A 17,447-nucleotide genomic window follows, 5' to 3' on the forward strand; every position below is an offset into this window, starting at 1 on the left:
CATGGAGTAAACATCATCCTTAACTTTGGCATTTAGCTTTATCCTGAGCTGAACCCTTTATCCTTGTTGTTTAAATATTTGGCACTGAGAAAGCTGAAACCAGAACCTCTGCTGGGCTTTTCGTTCACATGGATGTGATTAGTAAAACTAAACTGAAGACCAAGCAGGATACTTTAGATCATTTGCCAGGCTGCTTCATATCTTGCTTCCCACTCACAGCTTCAGTGCAAGTTCTAGAGAGAACTTGTACAGCATTAATAGTCTTTAATGCTTCAGAAATAAAGGTACTGAGTTCAACTAAGGCTTATATTTGTTAAAGACCTGATATGTAGGCTCATCTTATTTCTGTTTCACTGCAAAGTGGAAGCAAACGATCACAGTTGAGAAGTTGGTTAGGGTGAGCTTCTCCACATCAGTATATAGACATAGAGTGCTTCCCATTTTACTTTAAACTGCTTACAAAAGAGGTGAAATGGCAGGATGGTTAGTGCCATGTGGGCATAGTGGCAGGGTACTGTGCCAACCTCCCCACTGCCCTTTTTCATCCTCTGGGATTCTCTTATGCTACTGTTTTGTGTTGGCAAACGGTTCCATGTGTTTTTCTTTCCATTAAACATTTCTCCCATGCTTCCTAATTTGCAAAAGACCCATGAGACTAGTTATTTCATTTTGTCTTCCCCTGAGCTTTAATTGAATTGCAGGAAGCTAGTGCAGCTGCCTAACACATGCTGGATATTGGTGTCTCTCTGCTTTCAAGGGAAGTTCTTCCTGTTACCTTTATCTTTTTATTTTTGAAAGGAAGTCCTTTTTTAAAAAAAATAAATCACTAATTTCTTTAAAGGTAAACATATATGTCTAATAATAATTTTTAAAAGTTCCCTGTATTATATTCTGTGCACATTGGTTCTGATGTGATTACCTCTGGGATAACTTTTAAAAAAATCTAGTATGTCAAGGAGAAGGGCTCACACATATAACATGTGGAATAACATTTCCATTGTTTCAAGACTTTTATTAAATAAATGTGATACCAAGAGGCTGACTATTTCCAACCTGCTACTGATTAACTCTGTGACCTAGGCAGTTCATTTAACCTTTCTGTAATTTTCTGTATCTTTATTCAAGAAGGATAATAATACTTTATACCCCAGGAGTGGTGAGGACTAATTAGTTAGTGTATTACAATGTTCTTTGTAAGTGATAAATATAATTAGTATTAAATTAAGAAGATAGTGTGCATGAATCCTCAATATGGTGGAAAGAGGGACTGTCTGAAACAATGGTGCTTAACCTAGGAACTGCATGGAAAGGATGTCCGGGAAATTTGTCCAGAATAGTGGAGAGAGAAAGGAATTCTCACTTTATATATTATTGCCTGCAAATATTTTGTCCATAAATTATTTTTTTGTAGCATTTCACTCCCATGCTTTAACATTGCTTATGTTTTTGTAGTTTGTGGGGATATTGGGACAAGTAACTCCCCTCCCACATTGGCCTTCCTATGGAAATTATAACTGAATCACAAACTACAAATCAAAACTTGGCATCAGGACCTATCAAATAGGTTTCAAACCAGGATCCCTGGTTCAAGCACAACACTGAGATTTTTAAAAAATGAAACTTAGTTGGTCAGAAATCCTCCTCCCAGTCACAATGGAGGAGGAGGGAGGATTGTGTAAATCCACTGCTCCCCTTGGGCTTATTCAGACTTATCTAGGTAAAGGTAAAGGACCCCTGGATGGTGAAGACCAGTCAAAGGTGACTATGGGGTGCTGCGCTCATCTCGCTTTCAGGCTGAGGGAGCCAGCGTTTCTCCACAGACAGCTTTCCAGGTCATGTGGCCAGCATGACTAAACTGCTTCTGGCACAACGGAACACTGTGACGGAAACCAGAGTGCAGGGAAACACTGTTTACCTTCCTGCCGCAACGGTACTTATTTATCTACTTGCACTGGCGTGCTTTTGAATTGCTAGGTTGGCAGGAGCTGGGACAGAGCAATGGGAGCTCACCCTGTTGTGGGGATTCAAACCTCTGACCTTCCAATCGGCAAGCCCAATAGGCTCAGTGGTTTAGACCACAGTGCCTACATAGCACTAAACCACAGTTTAGCGTAGCATGTGAGCCACACCAATAGGTCACTATTATTACTAATTTATTCCTTACAGAGAGCTAACAGCTACATATGTATTTTATATTGAACCTGGCCTCACAGATTTCAGCATTTTATCCTATTGGCCAGCATTTCTCTTCAGATTCCTTTTATGCAGAAGCCCGTCATATATGAAGTTGTGCAAATTTCAGCTGGCAATGTCAGGATTGTGTTGAATATAGAATTCCATTCTTTGTAGAGTAGTACACTTTGACACTAATGGTATTTTGTTGACAATATCTGTATTTATTATATGAATTTTAATAAAATGGTTTCTTTTCACTACTTCACTCTTCCAAAAGCAAATTTATATTTTTTAATGGTTTGTGACTGACCATGTTAAAGGGAACCAGTTCATTACTGCTCACAAAAGGATTTATTTTGTTATCATAAATCAGTTTTATTCCACATTTTTATTATTCTCCTGGGTCAGTTTCTCCAATTGGAATCAATACAAGTGTAAGTGACACAATCAATCTAGATATTTGATTGTAGATTTGATCCCCCCCCCCCCGGCCCATGCTGCTTAACTAGTCTCTCTACCATAGCATCTCTGGAGAACTGAGAACTCTTATTGACAACCATGAATTATGAACACCGATTCATAATCTTTTATTGTATGGGAGGATATACAACACAACTTGTATAACATTTCTGTTACAAAGCAGATTTTGTTGTTTTTAGGTTTCTTGGGGGATTAAATTTATAAAAAGTATGAATCTGTTTAATGCAAAGGGCCATGGTTTGAGCAGATATTTGGCATTCTATGAAAGTTGTGTGGCATAGTTGCTTAAATTTTAAATGCCTGGCTGTAATAAGAACCTAAGGAAAACTTGCTGCATCAGGCCAGTGACCCATCTAATCCAGCATCCGGTTCTCCCAGTGGCCACCTAGGTGCCTCGTGGGTAACTTTCAAGCAGGAGGTGGTGAGCCCAACAGCACTCTCCCCTCGAACAACTGATATTCCAACAACTGCTTTTCAGAAGTGTCACTGCCCCTAACCATGGAGGCAGAGCTTAGCTGTTGTGACTAATAGTAACTTATAGCCTTATCCTCAATGAATGTGTCTAATTGGCCATTTGGGTGGCCATCATTGCCTCTTGTGTGAACAAATTCCAAAGTTTAATTGTGCACAGTGTGAAGAAGTACTTTTTATCTGTCCTGGACCTTCCAGCATTCAGGTTCACTGGCGTCCCAGAAAAAATTGTACTGCTATGAGAGACGGAGAAAAACTTTTCTCTATCTACTTTCTCCATGTTAAGCATAATTCTGTAAACTTTTGCATGATACCACTAATGACTGGCTGTGTTGCTTAAGTTGTTTGAGGTGAGCTCCCCAAAGCAAAAGTTTGACTCAGTAAGATTTACAGTAGTCTGGAGGGCCATAATAGACTCTGCTCTATTCCATGGCTTGCAAAAACAGCATAAACTGGATTAGGTCATAATTAATATACTTTCATTTTTGTTACATGAAGGATTCAGCATAATTAAGCGTTGTCTGCATCCTTCCTGAGGAAGTTTGCAAGTCTTTTGCAGATCTGAATTCCTCAGGCCTATATCCATAGCAGAAACCTCTGAATTCACATTGAATACAAGATAGGCTGCAATCTTAACCATCACCATCCCAAAGTTGATGTTGGGAAGGGTGGTTTAGCATGCAGTAGAGTTGTCTCCCCACCAGCCTCCATCAGCAGAGAGGAGTACCACTTTTGGTGGGAATGTGCTTTGCCTGAGTTGGTGGGAAGCCAGCACCATCAGATCTCCCATGGTTGTAGCCACTGGAAAGCCACTAAACAGGCCATTTTATTGCGGGAAGGCAGATACTTTGGATCTGTGGGATTCAAGGCTCTGCAGATCTTTCAAGCACTGGAGCTAGTACAGCAAAAAAAAAAAAAATCAAACAGCCATAACCGCTCATTTCCACCTTGATTAGCAGGAGCTGATCTTCCACAGTTAGTGTAGGTCTATTAGAGATACCTGCATCACTGTTCTCCACCCTCTGCTCACATAAGCATTGCACCATGTTCTGGTCTAATGCCAGATCTCATGGAGGATGGAGGCAGGGCTGGATCCTGGTGTGCTGCTTGTGTTGCTGGACAAGTGACATGTGGTGGGGGCATCTGGTTCCTAAGGGGAAGGTGCCCATGATGTTCTGGGCTCTGGCCCTAAGGGCTTGGAAGCATAGGAGGTTTTATTGGGCGCACCTGTCCAACAGCCTCAGGCGCAGTGCTCTCCTGTTCTTCAGTCAGCTGAGAGTCCTGAATTTGATCTGGCTCCTTAGTTAGTACCTTGGCAGCCTCTGGCTCTGTGTATAGATTGCTGCTGGAGCACATTATGTTACACAAGCTGTGATCATACTGAAAAAGAAAAATCTTCAACTGAATTTATGCACTGTTCTTTGAGTAAAACTATATACAGAAGACAGTGTCTATATACAGTGTCTATATTCTATATACAGAAGACAGTGTCTTCGACAGTGTTCTCGAAGCTACTAACATGAGTTTGGCCAAACTGCGAGAGGCAGTGAAGGATAGGCGTGCCTGGCGTGCTCTGGTCCATGGGGTCACGAAGAGTCGGACACGACTGAACGACTGAACAACAACAACATATACAGAAGACAATAGAAAGGATAGGATATCATTAAAAGTGAGGGGCACAGGACACTCTATATATTGTTTTTGTTTAATCTGGACATTTACTGAAACCATGTAGTTTCTGGAAATGGTTTAAGGTCTCATTAGCTTCAAAGAAAACAGTGGTGAAAATGATCTAATGCTGTCATGTGTTCTGATTGCTCAATTAAGATATGCCCTGCGTGGATCCTTATTTTGTTTACCTTATGACATTGAGAAGCAATTAAATTCTTCCAGCCTGGAGAGGTGTTTGGTTAAACAACTTGTTAAAGAATTGGGACTTGGGGAATTTCTTGTTACAATATAAACAAAGGAACTTACAGGGTGTAGACCTTGGAAAGAGTACTCAGAGTTGAATTCACAAAGTAATGGACAGGAATATGTTTTAAGGGGCATAAATGATTTGTCTTGCATTAAGACTACACCAATTTTTAAACACCTTGCTATGTACCTTCACTTTTATAGCATAATTAGAAGGCTTGAAACTCTGATCCAACTGCAAGAACAGCCAACTCATCCATCAATTCAAAACCAGTTTTCATAATTATTTGAAAGCACCATTCACAAAGAAAAGTGCAAAGGCCATTGTGGTCTCTTCCAACTCTATGATTCTATGATTCTAAAAATGACAGACTTTTAAATGTTTTTGATGGTGTAGAGGCCCAATTTCCCCAAACTTGTAATTGACTGAAAATCCAATTTGCAACAACCATTCAAATTAGGCTACTTGTTGATAAACAAGTAAAAAAGAAAAGTACTGCCAAACAAACATGAATTTTGTTTTACTTGATAGACAGAAAGAAAGAAAGAAAGAAAGAAAGAAAGAAAGAAAGAAAGAAAGAAAGATAGCTGCTAGACAGAGAACTTTAGTGCACAATTTTTTCCTTTGTTTTCTTTTTGTGGCCCCTACAAAACTTCTCCTGCAACTCCTTCAGATTTATAGAAAACCATTGCAACAGAAATTGATCAGTATGACAATTTTAGCTCTTCCTCTGGATTAATCGTAAAGTGATCTATCTCAGCTAATTTTCCCATCTGTAAAGTGGGAACAATATTGGGCTGTCTTACAGGAGTATTAGGAAGATGAACGTGATGAAAAATGCAAGATCTAAGGTTTTGTTTGATCTGTTACTGAAAAGCTCAGCTCATTGTGATGCCATTGTGATGAATTGGAGGAAGCAATTATGATGAAGCAGTTCCAGTTCAACAATCACACAAGGAATTGAACCTACTCATGAGCAAACATGTATACCCTCAAACCTGTTGCAAGTATCTCTACAATCTTATCCAGTTACTAATTAACTCTAGAAAGTCACAATGGTATCCTCCAGCATGCATCTTTAACCTGCAGTTGGATTGTCTGAATTTACATTTCCTGACTAGTGTCTTTTCCTTTTCCCATGACTGTACTGCAATGGCTTGCATTATATGTAAGTAGCATGAGGCCATAAAATGCACAGCAAGGCCTGCTTCATTGAAGGCACCTAGTCTCAAATTCCTAACCAGGGAGTTCTACCTAGTCACCTTCTGGTGTGCTTTCTGCATCTATCACTTCTCAGTTATTTCCAGATGTGTTATTTTTCTGTTATGCTGTCTCTCTTGTTGCTTTGAATTAGTGTTTTAAAATAGGCTTTAATGTTTTTAAGGTTGATGTGTTCTTTGTACATGACAATGAGTAATTTTGTTACTTGGCAAGGGGACTCTGAACTGTTAAAATGATTGGATTAGCGATACAAAATGACTGCTGTAAATTCAGTGAATCAGGGTGGATATTGCCATTCAATACTATTGCTTCTTTACGTATACATTCATTCAGCGAGGTGAAGTATGAGATAAAGAGAACTCCTCTTTCTGAATGCAAAAAAGAACGAATTTAGTTTATTCTATTTCCTTTTCTATTACAGACTTTGCCATGAATGGCTTGATGTTGTGCCATTTTCTATTCCTGTTACAATCTTTGTAACATGAATAAGAAATTGGAATGCTAATGCCTACCAGATAGTATTCCATGTCTGCTTGGTGCTATACTGCACTACTGTGACCTTTGCAATATTATGTATTCTGATTGGCTGTCCATTTCACCTCTTTCCCACAAGTTAATAAGGCTGTAAAAAGGAGAGAACTTGAAATGGCCAGCCAGTCAAATTACAGAATATTGAAAAGGTCAAAACAGTACAGCTCACAGGGAAAAAAAAATTACGGGAATATATGAGGCATTAAAATTCTTGTGACAATGATTATAAGAAGAATGGGAAAGGATGCCCATTTATGTTATTTCAGTCTAGTGAACCCCATAGGATGATGGACCCAGGACAGCAGTAATTCATGCACCAGCAATTCACTAGAGTTTTATGCACCTATTTACATGAATATTAAAAAAACATGCTTTAGAACCTCTTTTGAACAATTCCCTTACATTTGCATGCTCATTCATCAATAGGAGCATTGGGTGAAGCTTATAGTATGTGCCCATAATAGCACACTTTATTACATCAGTTTTCACCCAGATAGATTGTCAGATAGATATTTTTAATCTATGTATATCATTTTATAAAGAAACTAGCAGGATAAAATGGCAGTAGTAAGAGGCACCTCTCTACAAGACATGAGATTCCCTTCTCCACTAAAGGTGGGCAGGTTTCACAGAGAAATTGTGAAAATAGCTTGAAATCTATCTATTTATTTAATTTGTATACTGCCCTTCATCCAAAGATAATTTAAAAAGCCATCAAATGTCAATCAGCCAAAGACCTGGTTATAGAGAAATGTTTTTGCGTGGCACCTAAAGATATGAAATGAAGTTTCCAGGCAAGCCTCCCTAGGGATAGCATTCCAGAAACAGGAAGCCACCACAGAAAAGTGCCATTCTCATGTTCACACCCTCCAGACCTCTTGTGGAGGATACACACAAAGATGGGCCTCAGATTTTGATTGCAGGGTCCATATCAGTTCATATGAGTAGAGGTGGGTATTTTAGGTATGGCAGTCCTGAGCCATATGAGGCTTTATAGGCGAAAACCAGCACTCTGAATTGGGCCCAGAAATTAATTCACAGCCAGTGTAGTGAGTCTAGGAATGGCATTATATGCTTAAACCGTTTTGCCCAGCTGTAGTTTCCAAACTGTATTCAGAGGCAGTAATCCAACCTAGAGGTTACCAGAGCATAGAGAACAGAATTTAGGTTATCCCTGTCCAGATAGGGGAGCAATTGGACCACCAGCCAAAGCTGTTGGAAGGTGCTCCACATCACTTAGGCCACCTGAGCTTCAGGCAACAGTAAAAGTTCCAGAAGAACCCCCAAGCTACGTACATGCTCCTTTGGGGGAGTGTGACCCCATCAAGAGGAGGCAACACCCTATCCATCCGGTCTAGGGAACCACCCCCTAAAAGTGCTCCAGACCTATCTGGATTCAACTTCAGTTTGTTGGCTCTTCTCCAGTCCATTACCAATGCTAAACAACAGTTCAGCACATGACACTGCCTCCTTCAACCAGGCAGGAACCACCTCCTCTCACAAGGAAGCATTAATCACCTCCCTGGCCAAGCCAGCTGTCCCCTCCCTGCTAGTTTTTATCACCCAAGAGCAGCAATGGTCTAGAGTGCAAGTGGTCACCCTGACCAATCCAAGCATCTTATCCACATCCTCAGTTCTTACTAACTGAAACTCATCCAACACAACAGGACTAGATAGTGCTCTGGACGCCCCTTGACCTTTATCTGCTGTAATAGTGGAGTGAAGATCCCAGTGGATGAAAACAAGCCATTGGTTCTACTACCTCCTTCAGCCCAGACTGTAAGTGATCTCTAACTACCCAGAGATGCTCTGCCAGTTGACACAATAAGGATGCAATGGAGGTAGCAATGTATTGTATACCATCTTTGCTGCCTTCACTGCCACTAGGTAGGTTCAGTGATGAGCCATCAGTGGTGTTCAATTGCATTCTACTCACATTTGAGCAGTCTCATAGCTTGTTTCCTTGTCCTAAGCTCTGGAGTATCCCAATGAGCCAAGCGGGCTCCACAAAGCTGGAGAGGGCACTTGGGGTGATTTTGTCAGTGGCCTGAGCCATTTGGATATTCAAGAGGTTGGCCAGGGCTTTGACAGTAGCACCAGTCATACCAGCTGGAAAATCCCCCAGAGCCATCTGGAAGCCCACCCGATCCATCATCCTCAAGGGGGAGACCATCCTGAAAGGTCCCCTGCCTCTGCAGAGGGGGAAAGGTGCTGAAAGCATAAAACTCAACAGGAAGTGATCTGGCCATGACAAGGTTCTGGTGTCAATATCACCCACTTTCAGATCACCCTCTTCCTGCCCAGTTGAGAAAACAAGGTCCAGAGTGTGACCTGCCAGTGAATAAGATGTTGAAGTCCCCCAGAACCAGCAGTGTGGGAGTCCTCAGCATCCATCAGCTCAGGCATGGAGATTGCTGGGCAGCAAATTGGGTTGTAAACCTCCGGAGTTTTCCAGGGGTAGGGGATTTGGATAATTACTCCAAGCCAATCAAGAGCTTGACAAAATGCTGCCACCATCATGAATTTATGAATCATAAATAAGAACAAAATAAATTTCAGGTTGTTTTGTAAGAAGTTTTTGCAAATCTTTATAGCCGTTCTGTCATCACTGGCATTATTTTTTATCTCTAAAAAGCAGTCGTTTCTGTGTTATCTCTGCGTATGGAAAATATTTTCAATCTCATTTATTACATTTAACCTCTATTGATCCTTTTTCACCCAAGTTACATCCACCGATTGCTACTCGGTACAAGTTCGTTATTTTTGCTTCTAACAAGGCACATAAAATTGTGCTTGACTCATAGTTAGAAACAGCAAAGTGGTGTGGGCTGTTTTCTAAATGAGCTTTTCCATATCTGTGGATTGTACATTTCCCACCTTTGCTCACGCAGCAGGGGATATGATAGCCTGCAGACTTTTCTGGACTATAATACATCTCCTTTGTGAACCTCCTTGTATTGAACAAGCCCCTAAATACACTTGAGTCAAAGGGTCATTTATTTTTCAACCTCCTCTTCTCAGCAGGCATTGTGAGTCTAGGAGATAAAAGTATTATTAGTATTTTTTATATATAAAAAAAAGGTTGCATGATCTACAGGTTGTAGGCAGTATAAGGAACAGAAAGCTGCCTTCATCTTCCCACTTCATTGCTCTCCATGGCATTTCCTTGTCAGTTTATTAGTGCTACTTACACAAACTGATCTTAGTGAACACAATGGGGGGCTGGCCCAGGCTGCCAAAGAGAGCAGTCAGTCCAAAAGATCGGATCCCATGGGTCTCTGCTTCAAAGGAAAACCTCACTTAGGTTGCATGGAACTTTTGCTCTGTGTGAATTTCTTGGAGTGCTACACTGATGATATAATTAACAAAAGATGGTGGAAGATCAAGGAGGGTTACCTTTGGGTCCTGGCATTTCTTTTCTAGCTGTGTTTTTCACATAGGGACCCTAAAAGGTTGTCCATGTTTTTAATCCCCCCCTTTATTATTGCACCGGTCTCTTGCCCTAAACCCTCAGACTAAGATTCTATTTGATGACACACAAACATTTAGAATGAGGCTACAAATACCCACACAGGAGCACTTTCTGCAATAAAAATGGAGCATAAAGGATAATATCATATACCCCCCCCCGGCCCCACTCTATTCGTTGTGCTTATAGAGGAGCACGTTTGAACAAGCCATGAGAAGGAAAAGTAAGTAAGTGCTAATTTATGGGTCATTTTTCAATGCCATGAAATGAAGGGCTTTTGAAACCCACTTTTCATTTACTTTAAGAAAAAAAGAAGCCTTATTGTAATCTCAGTGATGTAATATTTAATAGCAGCTAGATATTGGTCGTATTTGGAATTCCAAAATGGGCCTGAGTTGTTCGGCTTCACTCAGTACTGTTTCCCTTTTTTAAGCTGCCCGTGTCAAGCATCCCAGGGGGCGCCACCCATGGCGAGTGTCCCAGTGGGGAGGCACGGCGATGTCACCCCCTCAGGGATGACACCCAGGGTGGACCGCCCCTACTGCACCCCCTTCCTCCACTACTGTGTAGAATAGAAGCCTTTTCTGTATTTCTGCTATGCGTTTGTGCTGGATTGGCTTTTGACATACCACTGTATCCATAAAAAGAACTTTGCTGGATCAGACCAAAGTCCAGCTTCCTGTTCCAACCATGGCCAACCAGACGTCTTTTGGGAAGTCCACAAACAGGACATGGGGTCAGTAGCCTTCACTAGCTGTTGTTCACCAACAACCACTTCCTGTAAATCTAGAGGCAGCATATATCAATCATGACTAGTAGCCATTGACAAGCTTATTCTTCCATGAAATTATCTGGTTCCCCCTTAAAAGTCATCCGGGTTAACTGTTTTTTTGAGGCAGTGGCTGCTGTTAGGGAGAGATGGTTGTATGAATTAGCCCCAAAATCAGGATTGCCTGCTTACTGTACAACTTTCTGCTGGCTCTCCATGAGGAAAGGCTGGTTCTAGAAGCTTCCTTCACAGACATGTCCTTGCTGAATGGAGTTGACAGTAAGGGGTTGATGAAAACATCCTGGTTGAGGATCCTGTCAGGAAAGGGAAAGTCTGAAACAAATAGGATAAATAGCTGCTCCAGTGCAAACCATACAGGAGGAAGAACAATTGCCTTGAAACTTACCAGTATCCCAGGCTATTGCTAATATAGGCATGAGGCATGTTATTGTTGTCAAACCGCTGTGTTTAGAATTGCGAGTCAGGTGCAAAGAAGGACACATATGAAAAATGGAAAGAGGAATGCACTACCCACTTATACTCACAAATAGGATCCAAGCTGAGGCAAACTAGTCAGGAATGCCATCAAATGATATGAAATGCTTATCAGCGTCGCACTTTCTTTCAGGCTGAACCAATGTGGCTGCATTTTCCAGCCCACTGAAAGTCAAGTTTATGCAGTGAAAAGTGGCAAAGCCGCACACTGTGTGTCACTGCCAGCATGAGTAATTTGAGGACCTGCATTCTTAAAGAAAAGGGTGTGTGTGAGAGAGAGAGAATAAGATTTTCCTAATATTTTAGTTGCCAGTACTGCAAATTGTTTGGATAAGAATCCTTTGTTCTGTACATAATTCATGTTAGGAGATCTGTCACTGGCTCCTCTGTTGGAATTTGAAGCAGTGAGCAATTTGAACTCCTGCTTTGCCTAACTCATTATAAATGTGCAAGTTCATTTTTGGGGGGAGCTGAATAAAATGGTTATGTAATTACATACTTCTCATAATTATTGAGTAATTATATACTTCTCATAATTACCAAGTAATCATTCTGCTATAACTAGAACTTAATGTTACAACTAATTATATAATTACTGTGTATTACTGTTGTTATCTAGGCATCAGAACAAAGTGTTGCTTTGCTGATAGCTTTTTATCGTAAGCATTTTAAAACAAAAATACTAATATTTGTTGTGTAGCTGAAAGTGGATCTTACATACTGAACGTACAGTGGAAAATAACACTTCTTGCAATTGGGAAAAATGATTGTGTGAATGATTCATTGCATTTGTATTCTGTAAATGGGATAAAATGTTGCTCCTTTTAAAAAATTGTATAATTAAATGCAAGGGAATATAATACATGAAAATTGTTATTGGCATCCATCTGTCTTGGGAGACAGTGGAAGAGTGCACCTCAAGTGAAGTCAAATTGTTGGAGAGTTATAGCTCCTGATGTGGTTGTAGAGACCAATATGGAAGAGACGTGTTCAGTTGCAGCTGGGGCAGATGAAGGCAACCGGTTGTGCTGATGCAGGTGTACTATGGTGTTGTTTCTTTGTGCTGCTCCCAGCAGTCATTCCTCCTCTGGTCACTGCTGTGGATACACAACCTGAATGATTGTCTCCAGGCACTGCAGTCATCTTCAAGGGATTCCCACATGGCAGGCTTAATGTTCATGGCCTTCATGTCATGTTTGCAGACACCTTTGCATTGCAGAGTTGATATGCTAATGGGTCTGGTGTTTGAAGCCAGCTCCGTGTAGAGCACGTCCTTAGGGATCCTGCCATCTTCCATTCTGTGGACATTACCAAGTCAGCATAGACAGGAGTCTACAAACATGCTGGGAACATGTGGGCTTTGGAGAACACATCTTTGTTTGAGACTCCGTCCTGCCATGTGATGCCCAAAATCTTCCTGGTGCAGTGTATGTGGAAGGTGTTGAGTTGCTCCTGGGTGTGTGTGTGTAAGTTTCCCAAGGCTCACTGCTACAAAGCAGTGCAAGCCTGGTAGACATCATCTTGGTATTGGTCATTAGCATAACATTCTCCCATACCCTTTTGGAGAGGTGAGCCATTGCCATCACTGCCTTGCCCAATACGCTTGTTGAGCTAAACATCGATGGAGATGTTGCTGGTTATGGTGGAGCCCAGGTAGACAAAATCGTCTACCACTTCAAGTATGTAGACACCATTGCTGATGCATGCAGTGCTGGTTACATCCTGACCTAGGCTGTTGGTCTATAATCAAGCTGGTCTAAAATGCATAGCCTAGTCCAGGTTTAGCCAAAGTGGTGCTTCCAAGATGTGATGGACTCAAACTTCCATCAGCCTCAGCCATCATGGCAAATGATCATGGATAGTGAGAGCTGTAGTCCTCAACTTCTTGAGGACACCATGTTAGCTGCTGCTATAAAAATATTTGTTGTCCTTCCCAGTTTTACATAATAAATGAGTTAAGTGTGTGTACTCTTCAGTGTACTCTTTAGCCATAATTAATTGCTTAATGAAGTTCTGGTTGTTGTTATTCTATAGTATTTTCCTCAGATTTCAAAATAAGCCAGCCAGCCTTTAAATAAATAAAATAATCAACAACCAGGCACAATAAATTAGGTCTGCTGAATAAGAACAATCCAGTAACAGCAGAAAACACCAAAAAACCCTCATTTCCGCTCTCTCACCTAGGCGATTAAACCCACCCCCTTCTACAGACTCTTGATACTGCAATTTTTCAGCCAGTAACACACCCACATTATGGTTTTCACTTTTCCAGCCCTGTCTCCTATGGCAATTGTTCTTTATGACTTACAGCTTTCTGTTAATGATCATGTGTTTTATTATGGAGAAAAATTGTAACAATTTATGTTTTTTTTTAACATGGGTGAGCTTTAGCAGCCCGAGAAATTTTTAGCTTTTTCTCTCTTTCTCTTCCAGCTAATGGCAATTATGCTATTTTAAATGGGACACAAATTTTGCATACCAGCAAAGAAGCAAATATCTGGGTGCCCATTGGAGGACTAATTCCGTTTTCAAACTACACAGTTCAGGTGAATGCTTCCAATAGCCAAGGCTATGTGATAAGTGATCCTGTGATGACTACCATACCTCCTTCGGGTAAGTATGATGAAATGTTCTCCACCCACCACATCACAAGTAAAGCACACAAACATTTTCATGAGAGCAGTTTCTGGTCACAATTAAATATTTGAAGGTGGGGTGCAGTTGTTCCCAATATGCACTATACATTTAAAGCAGTATCAGACCACTTTATAAACAGTCTTGGCTTCCCTCAAAGAATCTTGGGAATTTGTTAAGAGTGCTGAGAGCTGTTTGGAGACACCTATTCTCTTCACAGACCTAACAGTTCCCAGAGTTCCCTGGGAAGGGAGATTAACTGTGGGACTTGTAGCTCTGTGAGGGGAATGGGAGCCTGCTAACAACCCTCAGCACCGTCAAAAAACTACACTTCCCGGGATCGTTTGAGGGAGGCCACGAAGTGATATGCAACTGCTTTAAACGTGTAGTACAGAGGAGCCTTTCTTTCCATCCTTCTGTTTAGGTAGGCAGTCACCAATCTTTTTGGAATCATGAGAAACTGTTTCTGGCACTGTCCAACCCATGCTGCAAGCAGACACAAACCACCCTTCACACTGCAAAACCCCTCCCAATGTGGGTGGGGCTGTGTTTTGTTTTGTTTTTAAAGTTTCTTGGTCAGCTGCTAGCAGCCCAAACCTCTGCTGACCCTACCTGCTTCCCTTCCTTGCTCCTGAATGGAGTTCGCAGTGTGAGCTAGGTGGGTTTTTGTGTGTGTGTATGTGTGTGGCTGTGAATGAGAGGGTGGTGGCACTGATGTGTGTGTGAGAGAGAGAGAGAGAGAGAGAGAGAGAAGAGAAGAGCATCTTTAAAGATGGGCATATATTTAATATTTATGCCAACTTATTCTATGAATTATGATATAGTTTCTTTCATCATTTGATTGTTGTTGATTACAATTAGGAAACGTATAGCTTTGAAATGATCTTTTTTATGACCTTGTGGTACTTTAAAAGCAATACCTCATTGATTAAATAGGTTTTAGTTCATGCTTCCTTTTACTTAATGATCTGAAAACATATTATCCTGATTTACACATAAAATCATGCTGAAAAGCATGTGGCATTCACTAGACTATGTGTGTTTAAGTAGAATTAAATTAGCACTGGAAGTTATTAAAGAAATTTCATATCCCGTTGTCCAGTGGACTGTGATTCGTACTGAAATGAATAATAAATGAACCAGCACATATGAGAAAAGCACTGATATATAGGACATTCTATAATCCATATTTACCTTGCCATTATGTTTTATTATAATAATTTTGTTTGAGTGCATTAACACTCTAGGCCCTAATGCCACATTTTAAAATGAAACAGTAAACTGCAGCACTCTGTCGCAACCAGTTGGTAAGAGGAATTTATCAGATTTGCAGGCTTAACTGAAGGTGATCTGAAGACTTTCGCTTAAAAGTCCAGCTTTGGAGGGCATTTGGGTATGTGCTGGTTCTCTTTTTGAAATACAAGCATTCTCCATGCAGGCTTATCCTTTTAGCTGATCCTTTTAGCTCTGTTCCCAAACCAGTGCCACTGCATAACGCCACCAGCCAGGAATTGGCACACCTAACCAGGATGTCTACTTGATTTATAGGGTGAGGGGTGCCAAAAAGCACAAGAACACGGTTCATGGTGTTACATTGTGGACTTTGCTTACTGAATCAATATGTAGTGATTACAATATCATTTGCAGCCGTTGGGTCATCCAGAATTCTTCTTTGGTGGCCAAGTGTGGTGACTTCTGTGGCTGATATTCCTGACCCTTGTAGTTGCAGTGATGAATACAGGGACCTAACACATTCCTTTAGTATATATTTCCTCCAGTTATTTCAAATGACTGTTCTGCCTTTGATTCATTCAATCTTCCTCTACAACCGCTCTTGAAAGTGTGTTAGGGAGGTAATGATCCTTTCTTTATCTTAACTCTTTGTTTTTCTCACAAAACACAGAAGTATGAAATGTAGGAAATACGTTTATTTGCATGAGATGGCTGCTTACCACATTGTTTCTATATGGTGGCTAACTTTGCTGTAGATTGGTATTGTGCAGTTTACTCCTGCTTTCTGTCACTCCCCCTGCCATTCCCTTAAGGGCAGAAGCAGAACTGTAACAATCAATTACTATCCCCCCCCCCCCCAATTGTTCACTTAATTGAAGGGCATGCGTAGAACTGTAGCCTACAAAACAGGGGAATGCGTATATTCTTTTCCAAAAGAAAACTACCTTTTGTGGCTGTACTTACTTACCGGTACTTTGCCAAACGTTTATTAGGCATTGCAAATATAGGCCATCATAAAACATCCATATACTGTATAAAATTTTTAAAATATATACAAATAAACAGCCATGTAAAAATATGTAATAATGAGGATTTTCATTGGAGTTTCTTCCCGCTAAATAATGCCATTCACCGCTCTAAGAGATACTATTGATAAAAACTCAGCCACCCTTGCAGATTTTGAGGCTGTGTTCAATGTTCTCTAGCAGGTGTCGAAATCACAAGGTTTCATATCAGTTAATGAAGAATGGGAATTGAGAAATGTTAAAGGTTTGAACTGAAAGCATGCATTAATTGCTAGGATTAATCCATTCATTTCCCTGTGATAAAATGGGAAATTGGTTCATTTATTTAATTTGAAGCAGGCTCCCGTGGAGTGAACTCGTTTTGAATATTTGGTGGATATCCTTTGATTTGGACAATAGCATATTTGACATGGCGTTTGAAAGAACAAATGATTTATCTGTGTATTCTAATCAAGAGAAATTGTTATCCAAATGTACTCTCAGCATAAAACTATTGATTTGTTAATTAATGTAAGTTCACCAAAAGGAAATGTAATTTGTTGATATGAACAATAACAATTCTTGGCTAGTAGTAAATTCTGTGCAAAGTGTGAGTTTTTCTATTTGCAATAGTAAAAACAAACAAAAACACCAACATGATACTTTTAAATGTTATTTTTAAAATATAATCTTGGGTAAAAATTAATTGTTTAAAGACCTGACTTAAAATATAGAAGGTTAATGAAAATTATTTGTATGTGACAACAAAATACAGCTGTTAAAAAGAGTAGCATTTTTAGACTCTGGATTAGTTTGGTTATTTAAAAGATTGCTATTTAAAATTTTAACATAGCAAGAAAAACATATTTTGAAGATTATTGCATTTTAATATTTTAAATAACTGAGAATGGTGTTTAGAGTCATTTTTAAAAACATCTCTTTAAGATGGGGTTACATTTTTATCAACTATCCTCATTCTTTCAGTGCTGGTTCAAGAGTTCTTAGAAAATAATGTAAAAAAATAAAATAAAAACAAGATCCAAATGT

At 40.1% G+C, this 17,447-nt stretch overlaps 1 protein-coding gene across 1 annotated transcript in view; it reads left to right on the forward strand.

The window, feature by feature from the left end:
- USH2A (usherin) overlaps positions 1-17,447 on the forward strand; it is a 454,712-nt gene that overhangs the window by 254,438 nt on the left and 182,827 nt on the right. Inside the window, exon 37 of the mRNA XM_033144773.1 lies at positions 13,963-14,142. Coding sequence (XP_033000664.1) covers positions 13,963-14,142 — 180 coding nt within the window. The remainder of the gene's footprint in view (positions 1-13,962; positions 14,143-17,447) is intronic.

The sequence above is a fragment of the Lacerta agilis genome, chromosome 3 (assembly GCF_009819535.1).
Source record: "Lacerta agilis isolate rLacAgi1 chromosome 3, rLacAgi1.pri, whole genome shotgun sequence".
NCBI lineage: Eukaryota > Metazoa > Chordata > Lepidosauria > Squamata > Lacertidae > Lacerta > Lacerta agilis.